Source organism: Lactuca serriola, chromosome 5, assembly GCF_051521515.1.
Source record: "Lactuca serriola cultivar US96UC23 chromosome 5, Lser_US96UC23_V15, whole genome shotgun sequence".
Classification (NCBI taxonomy): Eukaryota; Viridiplantae; Streptophyta; class Magnoliopsida; order Asterales; family Asteraceae; genus Lactuca; species Lactuca serriola.
In genome coordinates, this window is record NC_136412.1 from 171,732,442 (window position 1) to 171,757,780 (window position 25,339).

At 36.2% G+C, this 25,339-nt stretch overlaps 2 protein-coding genes across 2 annotated transcripts; both read left to right on the plus strand.

The window, feature by feature from the left end:
• Positions 1–4,534: 4,534 nt before the first annotated feature.
• LOC145049945 (uncharacterized) lies at positions 4,535–5,691 on the plus strand (the record flags this gene model as incomplete). Its single annotated transcript, XM_078998279.1, has 3 exons — positions 4,535–5,246; positions 5,339–5,460; positions 5,544–5,691. Coding segments are annotated over exons 1-3 (834 nt in total), but the record flags the coding sequence as incomplete, so codon positions are not given.
• A 713-nt stretch (positions 5,692–6,404) lies between these two features.
• LOC145049946 (lysine-specific demethylase JMJ26-like) lies at positions 6,405–24,105 on the plus strand (the record flags this gene model as incomplete). The annotated part of the gene is made up of 9 exons (XM_078998280.1): positions 6,405–7,199; positions 7,368–7,697; positions 19,082–19,222; positions 19,888–20,049; positions 20,150–20,222; positions 20,312–20,397; positions 21,887–22,006; positions 22,510–22,574; positions 22,964–24,105. Coding segments are annotated over 9 exons (2,787 nt in total), but the record flags the coding sequence as incomplete, so codon positions are not given.
• Between the last annotated feature and the right edge of the window lie 1,234 nt (positions 24,106–25,339).

Here is a 25,339-nt window from a genome sequence, read left to right on the forward strand (position 1 = left end):
TTGGGCAAGAGTAAAAAAAAGAGAAAAGAAAATAAAAAATATTGACACCTCAATGCTTTACCCTCTCTTAACCATCAAACAACCATGCAAAACCTTCTACAACCCATCATACTCCCATGCATTACACTAGATGGTCCATCAAGTAATGACCAAGCCATGTTCCCCCCTATTTCAAAGGGGTTTCGGCCGAAAATACCAAAGGCCACCCCAAAAACTTTCTTCACATATTATTCTCTCAAGTTCTTCCATCTAGCCTCTCTAATTTTTGTATACCACCTTCAAGAGCAATTTCTTCAAGAGAATTATAAGAACTTGGTGAGTATTCTTGAAAACCTCTAGTGTTTTTATACTTCCTTAAGCTAAAACTCCACCTTTACACACACAATTTCGTGTGTAGTTCTTTGGAACACTTGATTTTCGAGAAGCTCCTCAAGTTATGAAAGGCTAAGCTCGAAATCTTCTTTATTTCCTTCCTTCAACTCAAGAAATTTTCAAGGTAAGCTTCATACCCCCATGTTTTTCATGTTTTCCATGCTTTTCGGGGAGGGGGGAATACAAGTCAAGTTTCGTTTAACCATTGGATATTTGCATGCACCTACATGTTTATGTAAGAATTTGTGCTTATCATGTTAAATACCTCATGCTAACACACCATAAAATCATGATTTACAAATTTCATGTATGCTAGAATAAGTTTATCCTTTGGATAATTGTATGCATCATAGTTGTGTGTTGAATTTGGAACAAATACTTGTGTAAAAAGGTTATTATCGTATGTGGCTTCATAAAAATCGTGATGAATGTGTTTATTAACATAGTTGTTACATAAAAAATTGTGGACATGGGTTTGTTCACTCATTGATTTCGAAATCATGGCATATATATGTCCATGCATGTTTAACTCTTGGATACATACATGTTCTCTCTTTTTTAAAACTTACACTAAAATTTGGATAAAATATTGAGTTTATCATTTATGGTGCTATAAAATTCGCGACTTATTTGAGTCAAACTAAAACAACATATTTTGTGTTATAACCTTACAAAAATCGGTAAAAAGAATGTTAAACAAAAACACAAAGTTTGATATTTTTCTAAAGGTAATATTATTAGTAAAATGGTCGTAAACTTGTCGTCGTTAGTTTTGGATGGTCTAACATCCAAGAATTTATTATCATGTTTACTCCTAGACTTATTCACTTACGACTATTTATATAAAGTGTTATAAAAAGTTTAACCAAAATCATATGCAAACAGATTGACGACAGAAAAATTTTCGTGTCATAAACAGTATGTCATAAAACTCATAAAGCATGGATAATAAACTGCATGTCATGAAATCTGTAAAAAGCATGTCATAAACTGAATGCTATGAAACCTGCAAATGTGCGTCATAAAACATATGTCACGAATTTACACTAGTAAAGTTATTTCACTATTCAATAAAGGGAGTCAAAATTACATAAATCTGTTAATGCTCTGGTGAGACACTATCTTCACCGTACCTACCTAGCGTACACTCTAAGTCCTGTACTCATAACAAGAGTCTTTTGGAGAGAGAGCGAGATAGTTGTGTATAGATTTATATGGGGATTAACACCCCCACACCGCTGTTCGCTACAACTAGACGGGGCCAGTCAAGGGTGACAAATATCTTACCGATTTTGATGCCTGAAGAACGTCACAACAGGCATAACAGTTACATTAAGCATGGTGATAATGACTCGCATAAGGATTAACAATACTATCTTGATTTATGGTAAACTTACACTTCACTGGTTTTACAAAATATAAAATTACACACTATTTTCAATACTTTATTGTCACTATTCCGGTCTTAGGGTTTAAGACTACAGTTTTCATACCATCATAAAATATGGGATTTCTGGGAACATACAGTCAAATGATTCAAAGAAACATGCATACATATACTCATAGACTTTGGAAATAAACATACAATTCGCTTTTACGGAAAATATTGGATTTTCTGAAGTATACAACATTTTTCAAACAAAACATATCCAAACCATTTTCATATAAAAATGCTTATGAACTCACCAACATTCTATGTTGACGCTTTTCAAAACGACTTGTATTCTCAGAAACCAGTAAGTAAGCAGATACTTGAACCATGGATTTTGGATATTTTGCTGCATTATGGAATTTACAATTCTGTCGCTTTTGTGTAACACCTGAAAATTTTCAAATTGTAAACTTATGAAGATTGTATTCTCAATGTATGTTGTTTGGTTGCTATGTTTCATTCATATTCAATTGTTATGATACTATACTATGATGTCATCCGCCCCTGGACGTTTCCGTCGGTCTTGGTTCGGGGGTGTGACACCATTTTTGCAATTTTGTCCCGGGAAAATAACCATCATCTTCAAAAATTTAACAAAAGACAAAATTGCAAAAATGGTCCCTATGGTTGTCTATGTGGTTTTGGTCCAAAAAAGTTTGGTGATGCAACGGTGGTCCAATTTCGGATACCTTGTGTTGTTTTGGTCCCTATGGTTGATATTTTGTTGTGCTTTTGGTCCATACCCCACCTAAAATGACGAATATACCCCTAAAATAGTTATTTTTATTTATTTTTATATTTTATTATTATTATTTTAATTTAAAAAAAATTAAAAGGAATCCCATCCCACCCACCTAATTTACCACTCCTACCAATCTCTCTCTCAAGAAACACAAACATGTCGTCTCCACCAAAAAATCCCACCTTACGACCACCCTGACTGCCACAAATCGTCCACCACCACCACCACCTTCAACCACATCCATCTCCACCTAGATTTTAGATGAAATTGTCCCAAATACCATGAAAAATCCAAGCTTTAATAATAATGTCCAGAAATACAATCAACTGAGTGTTGATTTACAATATTTGAATCATTGTAACAATTTCCCATCTCGAATCCCAACAAGAAATTATGCTAATCCTTCAAGAAATGAATTTGCTTAATAGACAGTTTTTGGAAACACCTCGCCTGAGCCGACTTTCACATTCCAATCACCACTGCCACCGTTGATCAACGTCATTACTCTCCGGTTGTTTGGGATCTATAAATGAACTCCATCACCTAGCTAGGGTTTTTAGATCTAACATTTCTATTTCTTCAGTGGGTTCGATTTCGACCATACTCTCCCCTTCTCCAGCAAGTTCGATTCCACCTATACTTCACCCTCTCTTCCTTTCTCAGGAGTGAGTGTCGCTGATTTGTAGTAAACTAAATATTCTCTGGCGAGTTCGATTTCTACCATACATCTGTTTAAGTTCGTCCCTTCCATGGGAAAGGAAACCTGTAACTCTGCCTCTCCTCCCTCTGTTCTAAAACCTGCAACTCGAAGAAGATGATGGTGAATCGATTTTGCTTCACGATTTTAGATCCACCTCCATTAACCTCATCCGTTGATTTTAGATCGGGGTATATGAATTTTAGAGTACAAAATGTTTCTTTGTTTCCTCACACAGAGGGAGTGGTGTGAGAGGTGTACTAGATGTTGGGGACGACAATTCTGCACTCATCGAGGACGTAGGGAGTAGATGGTGTTGACAGGTGAAGGCGTAGGGGAAGGGAGATGCGAAAGGGGGGGGGGATTGACGACGGTGGAAGGCTTGTGAAGAAGACGTCGATGATGTTGAAGGGTTTTTTTATGAAGGTTGTAGACGGAGGAAGGGAAAAGGAATATGGTGGGTGGGTGGGCCTTTTCTTATTCTTAATTAATTAAAAACATTTGAATATATATATATATATATATATATATATATATATATATATATATATATATAAGGGCATAATAGTATTTTTCAAGCTGATAGGGACCAAAAACACTAAAAAGATCCAAAAACGGACCATTTTTGCACCATAAACTTTTTGGATCAAAACCACATAAATTTGATAAGCACATGGACCATTTTTGCAATTTTGTCTTAGCAAAATGAACATGTTGTTTGCTAAATTAACAATTTTATTTATTATTAATTAACAAATTCTATGTTTAATTATTTTATACAAACAACTTTAAAAATCATATCATCAAAATGATTTTTATATTTGTTTTGTATATGATTAAACAAAATAAAATTTTGATTTATAATTATTATAAACTATTATACGTTTAATTTTAGTTTATTGTAATAGACGTTAAAAAACAAATAAACTATTTATTAATGTCTGAAACGTGTGATCAATCTCTTCTATTTTGACACGGTCTACATATTTTAGCGGAAAAAAAACCAAAAAAGAATTTAAGTAAAATTTTGATTTATAATTATTATAAAATATTATATATGGTTGATTTTAGTTTATTAACAACGTGAAAAAACAAATAAATTTTTATTAACGGCTGCACATATGATCCATCTTTTCTATTTAGACATGGTCTACATATTTAACCGGAAAAAAAAAAAAAAAAAACGAAAAAGAGCTTACGTAAAAATTAAAAAATTATTATCAATTTTGGCCACCTTACAAACTACCAACCTTCTCGCTCGAGGGACTATTGCGTGACTAGTAAACATAGACTACGTGAAACCCGCGAAGTGGAGTTCAAACAGGCGGGAATCCCTCTTTTGAATACACGGCGATCCCAGACTGTTTCAAAACCCTAATTACACCCCTCTTCTCTCTCTTCTGGATAAAATCCATTTTTTTTCGATTCTCTGTTTATTGATGGCGACAACGATGAAGAAGAACGGAAATCTTATTGAGGCTAACGACGATGGTGATGGAGGCGAAGAACAAAATGGGGGTTCTGATTCTGAAGCAGAGGTGAAAGAGGGCTTTCAGAAGAAGATAGGCAGGAAAAGAGGTCGGGAAGAGAACAGCGGGAACACCGGTACTGCTACTAAATCTCAAGAAAAGAAGATCAAACCATTTGTTTGTCAGAAACAGCAGGCTGTTTCTATAGAAGAAGAAAGGACAATGACGACGATTGTTGTCTTGTCAAGTGATGATGATAACGAGTCAACAGAAGAAGCAGCAGAAGGTATGGTTGATGCTCAAACTGCTTTTGCTACTCCTGATCGAGAGGGAAACGGTATTAACGAAGTAGTAAACAACAAAGAGGACAAAAATGAGGAACGGAAGCCCATCAGAAGTACTAGGAATGATGGTATTAATTATGCTGAGATTTTCAAATACGATAAGGGAAGAATCGGTACACCTTCCAGCTCAAGTAGGAAGGATGGTTCAAAGCCAAAGTATTATGCCAAGAACTTTGTTTCTGATGAAAATGTACTATTCTGTGTCCTTGGTTTCTCTTTCTCCTTTTCTTAAAGAAGTCTGCGTGATCAAACATCATCTCTTTATTTTTCATCAATTTGCAGGGAAATCTAGTTAAAGTACCTTCAAACATGTGCCATCAGTGTCAAAGGAACGACAAGGGACAAGTTGTAAGGTGCCAGAGCTGCACTATAAAACGTTACTGTGTGCCTTGCATGAGAAGATGGTATGAGCTGTTATGTATATGGAATTTGCTTTTCTTATACAGCTTTTTCATTTATAATTTATGTTGTTTACTCTGTTTTCCAGGTATCCTAACATGACAGATGAGATGTTTGCTGAGCGTTGCCCTGTTTGCTTAGACATTTGCAACTGTAAATCTTGCTTGCGTGATGTGCACCCTAGAGTTGGTTCCTGCAGCTCATCTTTTGTTATGGAACTTATTCCTGTTCCTACTCTTACCAAAATAGGAAATGTGATACTGAATCTGTTGGTGGTTTTTAGGTCAAAGAGAAGATTGATTTTAAACCTAATGATGATCAAAAAGCTCGATATTCTATTTATATTCTGCATGTGCTTTTTCCATTCTTGAAGCGTCTCAACGAGGAGCAAACAAAGGAGAAAGCAATAGAGTCTACAATTCAAGGTATTTTGTTATTGTTGGTATCCCTGTATGTCCAACTCTAAATTTACATTTTAGCTGTAATCTAAATCAGTACTGCCATATGATTGACTATTGATGATTATTGTTTCATTCCTATGCAAAGAGGTTTGATTTAAGTGAGTTGTGTTCATCATTGAGGCTTGAGAGTTTAGGAAACTGCAAGGAAAATCATCTTCTTAACCTGAACTCTCAAAGTTTGTGTTGCATAATTTCATTCTAACCAAGAATCATATGTCTCTCTTGTTAAGTCTTTTTCACTCAGTTGTTTCTCTTTGGCTTGATGGTGAGTTGGAATGATGATAGTGATTTTTTTTTTTCACTAGAAGGATGGTGTGCATGGATAGCTAGCTACCAGCCATAATCTATGTAGGTTTCCCTAATTTTATCTTCTTGGACAGGCTCTTCTTTATCTAACATACAGTTGAAGAGGGCAAAGTGCAGCTGGGATGAGCGCATGTATTGGTATGTCATTTCAATGACTTTACAAGTATATGAGGGTTTTGTTTTATAATGGTTTCTTGTATGGATTATCACCTGATGTATGCAGCGACTGCTGTAAAACTTCAATTTTTGATTTGCATAGAAGCTGTCCTTCTTGTCATTATGATCTTTGCCTTCAATGTTGCATGGAATTACGAGATGGCAACCTTCAAGGAAACAAGGAAGAAGTTATCATTGAATATGAAGATCCAGGTCCTGATTACTTACATGGGGGGAAGCCCCTTCAAGCTAAGAAGGCTGCCGCAGCCCCCAAGGACAGAAGGAAGGGACATAATACTCCAAAGAAAAAGCAAAGTCATGAATGGAAGTCTCTGGATGATGGCAGAATTCCTTGTCCTCCAAAAAGTATGGGTGGTTGTGGTAGTGGGATTTTAGAGTTCATGTGCATAAAGTCCCTTGACACTGTTTCAAATTTGTTGGACAAAGCGCAAAATCTCTTGAAGACACACAAACTGAAGGAAGATATGAGGGATATGCCTGAGAAATGGTGCACATGTTCAGATTTTTTGAGCAGAAATGATAGTGGTGATAAGCAGTTACGTAAAGCTGCTTCACGTGAAAGTTCTAATGACAATTACTTGTATTGTCAGCGTGCAATAGACATTAAAGCTGGAGATTTGAAGCATTTCCAGTGGCATTGGTCAAAAGGGGAGCCAGTAATAGTCAGCAATGTTCTAGAAACTACACTTGGGTTGAGTTGGGAACCCATGGTCATGTGGCGTGCTTTTCGCCAGATTACAAATCTCAGTCATGATCGGCTCTTGGATGTGTCCGCTCTTAATTGTTTAGATTGGTGTGAGGTGGGTTAAGTATGTCATTTTTGGGCTAAATGCAAGAATTTGAAATGTACTTCCATTTATTTTCAGCATAATTGATTTGGTCGTGTTCTTTGGTTAGATTGTTTGCCTCCAAGTTAATACTATTTTGGGGTATATGCAGGCCTAATCAACTTTTGTCATGACATGCAGGTTGATATAAATCTTCGTAGCTTTTTTAAATGGTATACAAAAGGTCAATATGATGAAGTCGGGTGGCCTAAGATCCTAAAGTTGAAAGATTGGCCCCCATCAAGTTTATTTGATGAAAGGTTGCCACGTCATGACGTTGAATTCATCACTTCTCTACCCTTTAAAGAATATACACATCCTCGTGATGGCTACCTTAATCTTGCAGTGAAGTTGCCTGAAAAATCTTGTAAGCCAGACATGGGCCCTAAAACTTATATAGCTTATGGTGTTCATCAAGAATTGGGACGTGGTGACTCTGTAACTAAACTTCATTGCGACATGTCTGATGTGGTATGCTTTTTCTATCTGGTTAAGACAAGTTTTATAGCTTGAGATTTCCTGTTTTGATTTTTGTCATTGAATTTAGGCAGATGCAAGATCATCAACAATTTCATCTAGTACCATTGGAATTGAATTTGTGATTGACCCTGATACATTCTTGAACTGATAATCAAACTATGATAATATTAAGAAAATGATCCCATTTATTCGAGAGAAATGGACTCTCCAAAAAAAAGCAAAGTTCTTGACAAATCAATTCTTAGCTACCTTTCTCTACGAAAACCGACCCCACTACCATGGTACTACCACTAACATAAAAGCCTGCAATAATATTAATACGGAAAGGCCCTTGGACCATTTCTTTTTAGCCAGGAAAATTCACCCATTTTTTTTTTTTGCCCGTGCTATGAATCAGTAAAGTCTGGGGCTTATCAATACCAACGGCCCAAACTTTCACCTTGCCCTCAAGGTGAATGAAAATGATGTACAACACCCAAATCCGTCCAGGAGATCTCTCTAACTTGTTCGTGTCTTTGCCATGATCTGTATTCTCTACAGCTCCTTGCTCCACTGCATCCAAGATCATCTTAACAACTTCATCAACATTCCTATTCTCATTAACAAACACAGATGTGGACAAGTACTGCTCTTTAGGACAAGAAACCCCCTTAGTGTCCTCCATGCCTTAACAATATTCTTAAACTTATGTGGGGCTTCTTTAAGGACCTGTACATCCTAACTCCTTTTTACCACTTCTCGGTCATTTTCATCACCATTCGTAGACAAATGGTATCTAAGCAATTCAACCATTTTGGTCTTGTTTGTGGAATCCTATAGTGCACCCACCATTGCATTTCACCTATCAGAGAAGAAGGCACAGAAAGATTCCAACTTCTGTGGGGACTACAAACACCCACGATGGCAGTAAAAAGTTGGCGGGACGGCAAGGGTAATTTGGGAAATAAGGCAGATCCTCTGTCATTGACAGTCTTTTTAAGGGAGAGTCCTTTTCATTTAGAGGCAGGCAGAATATTAGAAGTTTCTTCTACATTTGGAGACCTTAGCATCTCGAATAGCTATATCTTATTGTTTTTCCTTATTTCTTGTTATGAACTTGAGATCCATATAGAGACTGCCATTGTTCCATTGTGTTTAGATAATTGTGTGTTGAGTTCATAACAAATTCTTAGGGGATACAAGCTTTAGATTCTCAACTTTGAGGAAGTAGCCCAAGATTCTCAAGATATTGCTTCCACTGCTACCATTATATCCAATTATAGCTGTAAATTGTTCATAAATTTCTTTTTCCTGAACTAAAAGCAAATGATTAAAGATTTCCTCATTAATGCTCACAAGAAGTTGAGAACCATTCTTGATAGCGTTGCCTCAATAAAGTTTCTGATAAGCTTAAACCATTCTTGGTTTATCAAAGGTCCAGGAAGCTAAAATAGGGGACAAACCCAATTCAGGAGGTCAACTGTTAGAATCGTGGGAGAGAAACATTTATGTATGTTGATTGGTCCTTTATTTTGTTTGTGAGCATTATCCTTAGATGTCAGTTCTGTCCCAGGGGACCACAATGATGCTGGAGGGCATTTGCTTTTTGTTTTAGACTAGTATTTAAACTCCTAGTTTTGGTTGAGTAGGATCATTGAAAAACTTGTAGTGAAAACTATTTTGGAGAGATCCTTGCCTCTTGAAAGCATGGAGTTTATCAGTCTCAATTGAATTGACATTTGTGGTATATCTTTTATTCTGTGTTGTCTTTGGTTTATCAATTGGTATCTGAGCAATGGTCGCTCCCCAAAAGAATACAACTTCCTTGGAGAAGAGGTCGGAGACGGTAGAGGAGAACCTAGGAGCCATTCTGGATGAGCAACAACAACAAAAGCTGGTGAATTAGCAACAAGCCAGAGCAATGGAAGACAACAAAATCCTGCAGAATGAAATCATTCGAAAACTTGACGTGCTAGTGGGAAAGATGGATAAGCTAGAACGAGGTAAGAATGTTGTAACTCCAAACTTTGGTATTAACACCCTAATCTTGACTGGTATGGATAAGACTCACCCACGACGGCCCAAGACCTAGTGGGTCCAACAGTGGAATCCCAGAACTTGTGTTCGTATCCTATATGGTTCAGTGTCACTAATTGGGAGCTCTAGGGTAGCAATGAGAGTGGTGGAGATGAAATTGTGGGTGACCCCTGGGTTAATTAGGGTTACCACTTGATGGTTGACAATCGAGGAAAAGTTCATTTTGGTGTTCTTTGACGACATACTCATTTATAGCCTGACTGAAGAGTTACATGTCACACATGTGGATGTCACCTTGGAAATCATACAACAGAATCAACTATATCTTAACATTAAGAAGTGTGAATTTAGCCAACACAAAATCTTATACTTAGGTTATGAGATTTCCAAGGAGGGGGTAGCAGTTGAGGAATCTAAGATAAGGGCTATGGTGGAATGGCCCACTCCTAAAAATATTAAGGCTCTGCGTGGATTTCTCGGCCTCACAGGGTACTATCGAAAATTTGTGAAGGGATACGCTAACAGGCCATGAGCTCAGTTCCGATGTTAGCAATGTCGGACTTCTCAAAAACCTTTGTGATCGAGACGGATGCCTCTAGGACCGGTCTAGGAGCGGTTCTAATGCAAGAGGGTAGACCTGTGGCCTTTTACAGCAACACCTTGGGAACACAAGCAAGGTTAAAGTTGATTTACGAAAAAGAATTAATGGTGATTGTCAAGGCGGTCCTAAAATGGCGTCCGTATCTCCTCGGAAGACGATTCATGGTTCGAACCGATCAATTGAGTCTTAAGTATATTATGGAGCAAAGAGTAATTGGTAACGACTACCAAAGATGGGTCTCCAAATTGATGGGTTTTACATTTGACATCCAATACTGGATCGAGGCTAGTAATCGTGTAGCAGACTCCCTATCCCGCTGGGAACATCCACCATTGCAGAGATAAAAAAAAATGAGTTCATTGGAAAAATCAAGTTGGGGGTAGAAATGACACCTGGAAATTACAAAGGGTTCAACATCTATATGGATCGCTTGATGTATAAGGGACGACCGGTGATACCCTTGAAATCGAAGTTAATACCGGCCATCATCAAGGAATTTCATGATTCTCCTATGAGGGGACACTCGGGAGAGAAGAAGACTTACCAGAGGGTCACAAGTGAGCTCTATTGGTCGGGAATGCAATTCGATATCAACAAGTATGTGAAAGAATGCTCCGTTTGTCAACAATGCAAGCATAGTAGTCTTTCATCGGTGGGTCTTCTGCAGCCTCTTCCAATTCCCGAGAATACATGGGATGAAGTCACTATGGACTTCATCGAAGGTTTGCCAAGGTTAGACGACTGGGAAACCATTTAGGTGGTGGTAGACAGACTCAACAAATATGCTCACTTTATACTCCTCAAGCACCCCTTCAGTGCAGCGACGGTGGCACAAACCTTCATTAAGGAGGTCGTTAGACTTCACGGACTGCCAAAATCAATAGTGAGTGATCGGGATCATATTTTCTTAAGCCACTTTTGGGTGGAGCTGTTCAAATTACACGGTGTCCAACTAAAACGAAGCATCGCCTACCACATCATTCCACGTGTCTACCAAATGTACTAATTTTCATGCTTTATATGGTCGCGATCCCCCACCCATCATGCGTTACGAAGGTCAGTTGACGGTGCTTGATGCCTTGGATAAGATGTTGGAAGATCGGGATGCTATTCTAGATGATTTGAAAGTCCATCTAATGCGAGCCCAACAGAAAATACAGACCCAAGCAAACAAAAGCCGAAGAGATGTGCAATTCCAAGAAGGGGATATGGTGTACCTTAAGCTGAAACCATACCGACAACAGAGTTTAGCTCGACGCCGATATGAAAAACTGGTTGCTTGCTATTATGGCCCTTTCAAAATCATTAGGAGGATTTGAACGGTTGCTTACAAGTTAGAATTGTCCAAAACAGCCTTGATTCACCCGGTACTCCATGTCTCGCAATTAAGGCCTGCTTTTGGGGTCCCCCTTACCCCAGCCCAACTGCCTCCCCAATTGAATGCTGAATTGGAGCTTGTGGTCCAACTAGAGGAGTTCAAGGGAGCAAGACTCAAGAAAGGAAGCGAAACAGGTGAACTGGAAGTCCTCATTCAATGGCAAGGTACTGCTGAGACTGAAGCTACATGGGAAGACTATGAAAGGTTCAAACAGCAGTTTCCAGAATTCGACCTTAAGGACAAGGTCAAAGTTTGGTTTGCAGGTATTGATAAGCCCAAACCATTCTTGGTTTATCAAAGAAGGTCTAGGAGGAGGCCACTGTTAGAATCGTGGGGGAGGATCATTTATGTATGTTGATTGGTCCTTTATTTTGTTGGTGAGCATTATCCTTAGATGTCAGTTCTGTCCCAAGGGACCCCTATGGTGCTGGAGGGTATATGCTTTTTGCTTTAGTCTAGTATTTAAACTCCCAGTTTTGGTTGAGTAGGATCATTGAAAAACTTGTAGTGAAAACTATTTTGGAGAGATCTTTGCTTCGAAAGCATGGAGTTTATCAGTCTCAACTGAATTGACATTTGTGGTCTATCTTTTATTCTGTGTTGTCTTTGGTTTATCAGTTTCATTTGTTCATTCTCAACAAAAAAGCTATCAACATCCTCTAGGATGTTCACATATAGCTCCTTCAACTTTTTTATCTTCTATGACATGTATTTTTCCAAATACCCCAACAACCGTAGCGTAAACATTAGACAAAAATCCAATAATTGTACTTGTAACATAATCCTTCCAAGTTCAGTTGATAACATTGTCTGGTTTTCCTTTCTTCATTCGTCTAACATTCATGAAAACTCTCACATTTATGAAAACAGTAACAGATTGGCAAAATCTGCTTATGTTTTCAACAAAATCCAGAATTGATAATCCAACTTGCTTATATCACCTCTTTTTTGAAATCTGGTGTTGGAGATTGTTTGAGATGCAATATAACTTGAGTGGGAGTTTTGGAAGATAAAAACCTGTCGTTAAACCTACCGAATGATGGTCGCCAATGGTGTGTTGATCAGTAGGAGGGAGGCGTTTATGTGAGTTGGAGGCTTATCAAAATACTGAAATGCCCCTTGAACCATTTCTTTTCAGCACAGCCACGAAAAGTTCACCTATTTCCCCTTTTTGCCCCTGCTACCAATTAGTAAAGTCTTGGGCTTATCGACTTGGCTGTTTAGGCATCGTTAAGAAAACTTTGTTTTTTTTCTTTTGTTTCAAGAAAACTTAGTTTCTCTTCTAAACTTGCATTTTTATGAGAGTCCCATTTCTATTACATGAGGATTGCATATTTTGGAGAAAAAGATGTCATGGAAATGCTGGAATGACAATTTTGTTTCGTCAACTCGCCCTTGATGTGTCTAAAGAAACCATCAATCTTTTTCGGATCCTACTTTTTACTATTAGTAAAGAATAAAAAATCAGTAATTGCTGCCCTAGAGCACCATGGAAACAAGAACATCAAATTGGAAAAGTAGCTTTACAAAGCATTCACAATGGAAACATTTTATGATTGCATTAAATTGGGCTCGAATAAGGGCGACGAATAGGATAAATGTGCCAAAACCTGTGAGTTATGACCAAGGAGACAAGTCTATGGGTAGTTTGTGTAAAGATAAAAAAACGACGCACTATTTATGCATGTTGATGCTAAAGGATGGGTGACGTACATACATTGCCATGTATAATTGTAAATTGTGAGAAAGTAGAGGACAATAAATCACAAAAAGACAATTTAATATGCTTCCTTAATATACATGATTGACCAAAATTCGTACGACTTGTTTGATTACAATGAATTAACTTATCTTCCAATAGAGAAGTAAAACTAGGATTGCTCGGATGTGGTAAAGGTTGTTGGTAAAGAGTTGGAGAGGATGTCACAAAGTTTGATGGTCGACTTGATTTTGTTGGGTGCCCATGCTATTAGCTTATTATATACAAGAATGGAAAATTATGGTTCGTGCTAAATTGGCGTATGGATATGAAGTGTTTTCAATGAGATGGCGTGAAGGATATCATATAGTTTTAGATTTAGGTGATACAATATTAATTGTATTGTGTACGAGACTGGAATTGAAGATTTGAAGGATATCATGTAGTAAATTGGCGGATGCATATTAAATGTTTCCAATGACACCATTTTGATAGCTTTGAAGCTGTCAGACGATATATACTTGCTGACTTGGCATTTATCAGTTAAGCTATATATTTTGCCAAGTTTGTTTGCCTCTTGTTAATCATATCCAGGAGAGATTAAAGAGGGAAAGGAACAAAAGAGGGTTTGAACTTAGGGTTAAATACGAAGTCAGGGTCAAGTTGCTAAATCTCACGGTTGAATTGCTTTAGGGACGAAGATTGGTTTGATGGAGGGATATTGTCACACCCAGAACCGGAACGGCGGAATAACAAAAGTAGAAATAACATAATGCATTTTTGTAGAAATAACGTAATGCAGCGATGACAGGCCTTGCTCGTGGTTAATATATGTCTACTAGATCTCTAAGAATACAAGTCGTTTTGAAAAGCGTCAACTAAAAAATTAGTAACTTCATAAGCATTTTTGTAGGTAAAACGTTGTAATGACTTTGTTCATAGTTCATTGTAAAACTCAAATAAAATAACCAAAATATTCTATAAAAAGTAGTTTATGACTTGTTCCAAAATTGTGTATAATTGCATGCATGGTCTTCAGTTTTCCTTTGTTTGTTACTAAAAAGAGGGTGTTCCCAGAAAATCCTATGTTTTCTGTATACCAAGAATCCAAGATTTTGTGGTCCTCGAACCCTAAAACCGGAGTTGTGAAATCAGATTTACAAAATATATGAATATAGTTATGGGTTTTTGTAAAACTAGCAGAGTGGGTATTCTTTGTAAAATAGTGTATAGTTGAGTGTATGTTCCTTGGTTTTCCCTTGTTTGTTTTCGCAAAGAAGTTTTCCCAAAAAATCCTATATTTTATGTATATAAAAGATGTCGTAGTCTTAAAACCCTAAGACCGAAGTTGTGAAAGTAGTTTATAAAATATATGAAACATAGTTTTGTATTTTATGAAATTAATGGGGTGTATAATCCACGTAAATCCAATGTCGCTAGGACCCTCCTCTATATGAGTCGTTATAACCATACAGATATGACGAGAACGATTGCCCTGACGTTTTTCAGGCGTCAGATACGGTCCAAATATTTATCACCTTAGACTGGTTGGTCTAGCTATAGCGAGCAACACATGTGTGGGGTGTCAACCCCATATAGATCTATACACAATTATCCTGCTCCCCCTCCAGGGGACTCTGGTTATAAACACATGACTTACAATGTACCTAGATAGGTACGACGAAAACAAAACTAGTCTCACAAGAGCCTTAATGGAAAGTACGCGAGTTTTTCTCCCTTTGTTAAATAATGCAAATAATGTTTTCTTTGTGTAAAATTGTGAATGTAGCTTTATGACACGCAAATATTTCCGTCATAAAAACTCTGTTTTGTAAATCATCATGATAAAATCATTTATATTGAAATTTTAAAATAATCACTAATAGTTTGTCAAGTTGCAAAAGGTTATAAATAGGACATAATGTTCCAAGTTTTAAACCCTTGAAATGGTATAACATAATATGGTTGTTAGGGATGAGAATTTGGCCTGAAAATCCGAACCGAACCGAACCAAATTAGATCTGAATAAGCAATTCGATTCGGTTTTCAGGTATCTATATAAGGCTTATTCGGTCCGGGTTACGCGAATAAGGACTTATTCGGGCCAAAAGGACCGAACCGAATATGAAAAGTCACATTTTTCCCCTTGCACGATTGTTTATTCGGTCTTGTGTTCTATCGATCGTTACCCAAAATACCCATGTAATGTTTAATGTTTAACTTATATACTTATAGATAGATTTTTGGGTGTTTAGGATGTTTAATGTTTAGTGTTTAATATGTTGCTTAATAACTATATCTTAAGATTGTCGTGGTTGGATTTTACATTTTATATATCAAGAATAGTTAATCCGTGTTATTCATGTTTATCATAAGCTACAAAAGTCATACAAAATACAATATTTATAATCACATTGTAAATGTTATTTGGGTTATTCAGGATATTCAGCTCATTAATCATCTTGTACATGTTATTTGGGTTATTCGGGCCGGAACCGAACCGAACCGAACCCGTATTGTTTATTTGGTTCGGTTTTCAGTTCATACAATTACCTTTATTCGGTTTTCGGTTTATTCGGGTTCAGGTCGGTTCGGTTCCGACCCTAATAACATCCCTAATGGTTGTTTTATTAGCAACATTTATTTTTAGGTAAATAGCCATGTCTTGTAGGGTGTTTTGACATACACAAAATTTTATGGAGGTCTTTACAAACCAAATATTATCTTCCTGTTGAGACTAAAATATTTTCACTAGTTCCACCAAAATCTCATATAAATCTATAAAATTTATTATGTCTTAAAGTTTGCACAAGTTCTAATGGTAAAAGTATTATTAACCAAAAATTACAAATTTGGTGTAACTCATCATATATTTACCTAATAGCTTAGTTTTATGCTTATAATACAAAATATATAGATCTATACAAATATAACTTAGTTTTAACATTATGGGGTTTGTGAAATCTCAAGTTTATGAAGTATTAATATGACATAATATCATTTCAACACACATAAACACCTAAACATACAAATACATACAATTATCCAAAGATTTAAACAAGATTTGACTTGTATTCCCTACCCCCCCCCCCCCCCCCAAAAAAAAAAAAAAAAAAAAAGAATGAAAACTTGAAAAGAGTGGGGTATGAAGCTCACCTTGGTTTGATTGTGGGTGATTTGGAGAGATGATGAGAAGTTCAAGTCCTAACACTTGAAGAGTTTTGATAAACTCTTTGAACCTTGGAACATCCTAACTCCTAAGAATATTAACACATAACTTTATGTGTAACTATGATGAATTAAACAAGATAATATATAAAATCACTAACCAAAACTTGAAATACTTACTAGGTACTAGGGAATGCTTTAAGAATTAAGGCTTGAAACTGGAATATGCTTGAGAGTGATTTAGGAGTTCACAGAAAGTGAAATGAGATGAATGGGATGTGGTTCATGTTAAAAAGGATAAGAGGAGGAGTAGTTTTCGTTCATTAATAAGAGTGTGGAGTTGACATGATGTTTGCTTGGAGAAATGTTGGACAATTCATAAGAATCTGTGATTGTATGGGAAAATGGCCAAAATACAACTCATAAATCTGTAAACACTTAAAATATCTAAGCGTTTGCGCCCAAATGCCTCATAGGGAGGTGTTCATGGTCAAAGTTTGGAATCTATATGGTGTTTACGCCCTAGGATGCCTTCTAGGTGTTTATGCTCAGGATGCCTTCTAGAAGTGTGTTTATGGTCTAGATACTTGGGAAGTGTTTACTCTCAAGATGCTTCCTAAGGAGGTGTTTACTCCCTAAATGAGTTTTCCCTTTAGTGTTTACGGCCAAATAAAGGTCCACCAAGGTGGTTCACGGCCTAGCTAAAGTATCCTAAGGTAGTTCACGGTCTAGACTAGTGACTTTAGGGTGGTTTACGGCTAAAGTGATTCCTTGGAAGTTGTTCACGACCAACCATGGTCCATAAGAAGTAGTTCATGGTCTTAGTTAGTTTGTAGGAAAGGTTTTTATGGTCTTAATTAATAGCAAACATAATTATGTTGTCCTTATAATTTAAATGCATTTATCTAGTTTTACCTCACTAAATTTTGTTTACTTTCAAGAGGTTAACTTGTATGTGACTTCCAAAGTGCATACTTCCATATACATGCACTTATACTCTAATGGTTTTCAAGGTTCTCCTTGTAATAGGGTTACAATTTAAACCTTGCTTGGTCCATATATTTTGGGTTGTCACAGATATAAGCTGGTTTGCATAGTTGTCGTGTAAGTTGAGCAATGCGAGTTTTTGAAGATCAAGCAGGTGTTTTTAGTCATCATTTGTTTCGCCTCTTCAACAGAGATGATAGATATTAATTATACGATCTGGTGCTTGGGAGATAAGAGTGTGTATATATATATATATATATATATATATATATACACACATACAATCTGGTGCTTGGGAGATTCTTACATGCAATGATGTGACCTATTGTCTCCATGTCACCCGTGCCAACTAAGCACGGTAACCTACAAACTCGTAAATGTTGGGTGTAAGATTTTGGGCCTCAAGGATCTCAATAAATTTGGATATTTTTTAGGATCGTGATTGCAATCACTTTTTAAAATCTATGGTTTTGACCCTATGTGATCTGATTTTGGATACTCCAAGAATGACAATTTAAAAGTCAGACCACTTCTGAATATTATACATAAAAAGTACTTTGTTGTTTTGTGTTTGATGTATAAAGAGCTTGTATAATCTGTTTTCGAGTATATATGTTCCAACCTGTTTTTAGAACACTTATCATCCTTATATAGATGTAAGAAAACTGTTGGAGGTTGGTTAATGGTGGTTACATGCATTTTGGCGCCAAAATGATAGTTAGAAATATGGTTATTTAGACATAACCGAATCTAACATCATCATGATGTCACAACCACCGCCAAGGGCTCTTCCCCTTGGACTCGCTTGGGGCGTTGCCCCGCTGCCTCTAGACCCCGCCAAGGGCGTTGCCCCTAGACGCCCATATCTCGAACTCACATTTATCACTCCAAGTGTGCAATCCGCACCTCTAGTCTCAGTGAGCAAATAGAACTCAACCTATCTCAATATTAATAAGAACTACAGTAGAATATGTTGATAACACTAAAATCATCAACATTGGGGTCGATCCCCTATTCAACAAGTAAAAGATAACTTTAAGCGCAAAAAAAAAAAAAAAACAATATTGACAATCTTGGACAAACACCAAACTTGGTTGTGCTACAGTGTCAATTTCATTTTGGGCTTTGATACTATGATACATTGTTAAATGACCTCCACCTTCTTTGATATGATATCATGATGGATAGCGACTAACTATCAACTGGATATATACAACAATAAAATCAACTATATTGGTATATCTAATAGAGTTTGAACATCAAGGTGGATTGCATGATATTAGCTCATGGTAGAAAATTATCGGGCTTTATTTTAAAAAGTTAAATAAAAAATACAGTACCCTGATCTCAAGTCTCAACCTTTTAGGATGTCAAAATAAAATCATTTTGCAAAAATTGAACTTTTCATAACACAGGTTTTCTTGTAAAGAATTATTACAAAGTGACAGATTTTTTATTTTGCACAATCAATCTGTTTTGGTTTTTATGTATTTTCATTCATTAAAGTGTTTTCTGGCAACATGCAGGTGAATGTGTTGACTCATTCTACAACTGTGACTCCCAAACCTAAAGAGCTTGAAAAGATAAATGAATTGAAACAGCGTCACAAAGCTCAGGATCAGAGGGAACTTGACATTGATAACACGAAAGATGCTACTTCTGAGCAAGTTATTTGCTTGAAGGAACAAGAAGTGGGACCTGGTAACAATCATGTTGAATCTAAAGTAAACAGAAACTCGTTTGATAAGTGACTCTTTATATGTTTCATGTGTTAAAGGGATCATTCTGTTTGCTGGATTTCGGGGAATTTAGCTTGAAATGGAATTCAACTCCATTCAGATTCCGTGTTTGGTTGCAAATGAGTATGGAATTGAATTTGGTTGAAATTCACAAAATCCTTGAACTAATGGATCAACATCCCATTTTAAAATCATGACATTCTATTACTAACATTTCCTCCTTGTTAAAAAAACTAAAATACCCTTGAAATCCTTGAATTTTACAAGTAAATGGCTCTTGCCTCTCGCCTCTCCATCTTCTTGCTCATGAAAGCTCAAGAATTCTATTTTATCTACTGCCAACTAAACATGTGACCGAATTCAATTTCTTCACGTTCCAAATTTCTAATTCCTTACATAACATTCTGCAAACCAACGCCTCCTAAGAGGAACATAAGGATTCCCTGAAAAGAGTTCAGGGACACAATGAAAACACAAGAAAGAAAGTGAGAAATTTTCGGATAACTGCACTGAAAAATCTGATAGACCATACATATACGAAGAACTTAGCACTACTTTAACTAACAGAAGCTATTGAAGAAGTTGATAACAAGTGTGATATTTCAGGTGGTTGTGTGGATGGATCTGATTCTGATCTGGAAGAGGGAGGTGCTTTGTGGGATGTGTTTAGGAGGGAAGATACTCCTAAACTGGAGGAATATCTCAAAAAACACTTCAAAGAGTTCAGACATGCCTTTTGTCTTCCACTGCAGCAGGTATTAATCCTTACTTTTAGTTGAAATTCTTTTGTGTGTAGCATCACAATCCTACATAGTAATTTTTTAAATTGTTCAATTGTATTTTTTTTGGCTCCAGGTTATCCACCCAATTCATGACCAAACATTTTACTTAACCATGGACCATAAAAGGAAGCTCAAAGAAGAGTTTGGTTAGTATGCATTTGCAAGCCTCTATAATATATCACCTTTCACTGTTATAAAATCTCTTATTGTGCTTAAATTTTTTGGTGATCATTAGGAATTGAAGCATGGAGTTTTGTCCAAAAGCTTGGGGATGCTGTCTTTATACCTGCTGGTTGCGTCCATCAAGTTAGAAATTTAAGGGTTAACAACTTACTACTAATTTTTTGATTTTTTTTTTTCGCTGCATTACTTTGCTCCATCTGGAATTAATAGGGATCAATGTTTGATGTTGTGGGATCATTTGCAGAGTTGCAATTCACTAAGCTGTTAACTAGCATATTATTATGAGATCCATTTTCTGAAAAGAATGGTCATCTCTTGGTTGTTGAGACTGCATGTTTATCTTTATCTTTAAGGGTATTTAGTCTTCTGTATATTGTTAGCTTTACACATAGAGGATACTCCTTTTTACAAAATAATTATCACTCTTTGATATGATGACATTCTTACCAATAAGCCCATCCTGAAGTTTGCATGCCTTAGGAGATAAAATGGTGTTTAGTGATGGTTTAATCAAGTTTACATGCTTACCAATGATGTTTATGTCCACTGCAACTACTTAAGGCTAGAAGCCTAGGAGGTTTGTGTATTAGTTTATTAGCAACTGATTATTCAATTAGTTGTCTCATGGGGATTTATTAATTCTTCTCAACTTTTCTTGTTAATTGTTTGTCCTCAACAATGAACGGATCTTATATAAATGTCTTAATGGAAAACTAGCATTTGAAAGCAATCATCTCAAAATTTCATATGCTTACACATCCTTTCCTTGCATTTTTTGAATCTTGGAGGAAATTCCATATAAACTTCTTCACTAAGGTCACCTCTAGGAACACATTTTTCATGTTCAATTGCATGGGTGGCCAATCAAGGTGATAGTTCTTTTGTTCGATAATGCTATTCTGTTGAGGAGTATTAATTAGGACAGGGCTTTGGTGAATTATACCATGGTCAGAAAGGTAAGTGACTATGGTTGAGTTAGAGTATTCTTGACTGCTAAAATGGCATATCATGTGAATTGTGGTTTGGAACTGATTTAAACCATGGTATGTCAGTTTTGGAAGGTTTTAGGGCCGATTTGGTCAAGTTCATCAGCTAAATAGTTAGTATTTATTTATTTTATTGTTTTTTAAAAGTAGTAATCTTTTATTATAGATTAGGATTAGTTGGTGGCTGGAAGAAAGTATTTATAGGGCTTTTGTCATCGTTTTAGGGCATGAATAATAATTTCTGAGTTTTGAACTTTTTGGCATGTCTCGAGTTACAGGTTCTCTGGTTTAGGGTTTAGGTCGTATCAGAATCCTTTAGAGCCCAAAGGTGTTTCCTTAGATGCCACTATGGATTAAGGAAAAAGATCTAGAGGATGCATATGGAACACAACTATGTTTTTTTGATAATTAACAAATTTCAAGCATGAAATTTCATGGATGTTAGTAAATAAGTTTGCTTCCTTGCTCATATATGTTAATATGTGGACTATAGGGTGATAGAATTAATTACCTGATCGCCTTATATTTGGGAGACCTGATATCGATTAAAAAATAGTCTTGATTGCCATTTTTTTATTGAACTCATCTCTGAATCTACGTGTTATACCAAGGGATAAATAAGTTCTTTTTTTTTTGTGCAGTCATGTATAAAAGTTGCATTGGAATTTGTTTCTCCTGAAAACGTTGGTGAATGCATCCGGTTAACAGAAGATTTCCGCCTTCTCCCCCAAAATCACAAGGCAAAAGAAGACAAATTGGAGGTAAAAATCCCTTCTTTATATCTTGCAATGTCACCACTTCTGAAGTTGCACATTTTCCGGTTCAGATGTGGTATTTCTGTATCCTGAGTCCTGACTGAGAAACGAGGGTTATTGTATTTGTATCAATGTGACCACTGTTATAGAACCTGTCCAAACTATCCATTTTGACACTTTTATATAATTGCAACTTTCCCTCTTACCAAGTAACAGTCCACTTTTCTGTATTGTTTTTTCTTCTGAAAACAGCTCTCTGAAGTTTAAATTACAACTGAACTGAATAAAGTTTCTAAACTACTATTATATATTGGTTTTCACCCATTTCTTGTCAGAATACATGCTTTTCTGACTTTATTTTATGCATGGTTTCATTTAGTCCATGTTATTTCGTACTTCATAAACAAAGTAAGAGTATATATGCTCATAATATTAACAGTTTCTTTAATTACAATTCATTTGTTATAGATTATCTTGGTGACATGGCTTATTTTGCTGCTAATTTACAGGTGAAGAAAATGGCACTCTATGCAGTGGAGGCAGCTGTGAAGGACTTGAAGTATTTAGTTGCCGAGTAAGTTCAAACCAATTATCGGCAATTTGGTTGAATCTGTCACAAATAAAACAAAAAAGAAATTAATTGGAAAAAAAATGAAAATGAAAAGAAAACACGAACAAGTCAGTCATGGAACCATGGGTTGTCCATTTTTTTTTTTTTTTTGTAATTTCCATGTGGCATTTTCTTTTGGTTGGTTTATATTAGTTTTTTATAGAACGTATTTGGTTATAATCCAGACCTTATTAGTTTTAAAAAAAAAAAAAAAAAAACATAAGCCTAAATTCACATTTTTTCCCTCTATAAATAAAGCCCTTGTATTTCTATATTTTCGTATACTTACCCAACATTTCATTTCTAATCTCTTTACTTTCATGCTAAGGATCTAACATATCCAACTTTTTCAGGAACTCTCAACATCTTGAAGACTCCCATGATTCTCCAATCCCACAATACAATGAATGTTCTCAGTTTATTTCGAATCTTGATAAAATTCCAATCATTGAAGATCTCCAAAACTCGCAAAATTCTATAAACAATGCTAGAGGCGAAATGGAACTACAGCTAGATTTTGAAAATGTCCAAACCTTGCAAAATACTGAAAATGTTGCTGGAGGCAAAGTGAAACTACAAAGAGATTCTGAAAATATCCAAACCTCGCAAAATACTGAAAATGTTTCTACAGGCGAAGTGGGATTACAAATAAATTGTGAAAATCTCCAAACCTCACCCAATATTGAAAACGATGTTAGAGGCAATGTGGGAATACAGATAGATTCAGAAAATGTTCAAACCTCGCAACATACTGAAAACTCTACTAGACGCAAACTGGGATTACAGATGGATCACGAGTCAACACCTTCCTGTTCAGAACATGAAGTGGGTGATGAAGAAAGTGGTGGAAACACAAAAAGATCAAGGAATAGTGAAGAGGGGGATCAATCTGTCCACTCCACCCCAGAAGTGCCAAATAGTAGAGACACGTCTAAGATAAATGGAGAAGGTAAAGTATCACAACCTTCTTCCAACCCTAATGAATTTGTTGCACAACTTCAAGCAATGAGGGTTACTAGTAAAGAAGGGGACTATTCTCTCCACTCCAACCCAGAAACGCCAAATAGTGGTGGTTCAACGGCTCACCCTCCTACGAGTGGAGATGCATCTAAAATTAAAGGAAAAGCTAAGGTTTCACAGTCTTCTTTGTCTCCTAATGAAATTGTTGCAGAACTTCGTGCCATGAGGGTTACCAGAGACAATGAAGTTGAACTCATGAGAAAAAGACTCGAGTTGGAGCAAAAAAGGGAAGAAAGGAAGAATAAGAAGATGTATCACATGCATCTCAATGCATTGTTGATGAAAGACCACTTATCGCCAGAAGATGAAGACATTAAACGCCGTCTCTTGGCGATGTTGTGTGGATAGTGATTGCAGTGTATATTGAACTCATCATGCATGAGCATCTTTTGTACCTATAATGATGCGAATGTTTGTAACTTGGTTTATTTCTTTTTAATTCTACTTATTTTACTGCATGATCATGTTTATTGAACTCATCATAAATCTTATTGCACCATTTTTTAACTTCATATAGATCCTAAGAGTATATCTTTTTGCCGTTTTATTTGCTCATTTATATTAAAAAAAAACCTGAAACCTATTTTATAGTTCTCCCTTCTATCTATTTACCCTAGAAATGTGACATGTAAAAAGAAAGCTGATGCTGGAAAAAAAAAAGGGCAAAATGAACCTGTTTTCAAGTATCCTGTATACACCAAAGGGCTTCTAGCCCAATGGTATTAGTGTTGTCTTTCCTATTTGAGGTCGAGATTCAAGTCTCATCTGAAACATAGGTTGATTTACGAGTGGTTTATGATTATATTAGATTTGTTGTTCCAAAAAAAATTTATATACAAGATCTTAAAAAGAAAACCTTCTAATCTTACAAAAATCCCCATTTGTCATGTCGTTCCTATCAAGTTATAATCATTATGTTATTTTAATCTATTTATCTATTGTGTAACACCTTGTTTCCAATAGGATAAAAATATGTTTTTTGTCCAAAATTAAAATTAAAATTAATATGTTCATAAAAACCATACCTTCCGGTGTTTCATAAAGTATTGTCATTCCGAGTAAATAACAGAAGACTTAATATTTCAAAGCAATTTTTAAATTGTAATGCGGATACTACTCCGATCAAGCTAAGTTCTCTGATGATCCTTGTAGTGAATTATAAGCATTTGATTTGGCATGCAGAATTAAAAGAACACAAAGAATACGGTGATTTGGGTGCTAAAAGTGCATTCGATCATAGGAATGAGTACAAAAAAGGAACTTGATCTAGAACTCCATAATTATCCCACTCATTAATCACTATGAACTACATATCTCAAGCACACTCTACAAGTGGGATACAACCTACTATATATAGAGATGCTAACATCTCTCTCTCTCTCTCTCTCTCTCTCTCTCTCTCTCTCTCTCTCTCTCTCTCTCTCTCTCTCTCTCTCTCTCTCTCTCGGCATCAATACCACATGCAAGTGGGTCTTCTCAAGTCAAGCATTCACTGGTCATCTTATGGAGAACTTTGTATCCAACATTCTTCCCCTCAAAGTTAGGAATGGATGACTGCGTTTCAATCTTCCAAAAATTTGCAACTTCATGAACTAAGCCATAAGCGTGACAATTATAGAAATGAACTTCAAATATTCAATTCTTCAGTGACCTTCCAATCCGGGTTCTAGAGTGTGAGTCCTTACAAACCGAGCATCAAAAGGTAATTA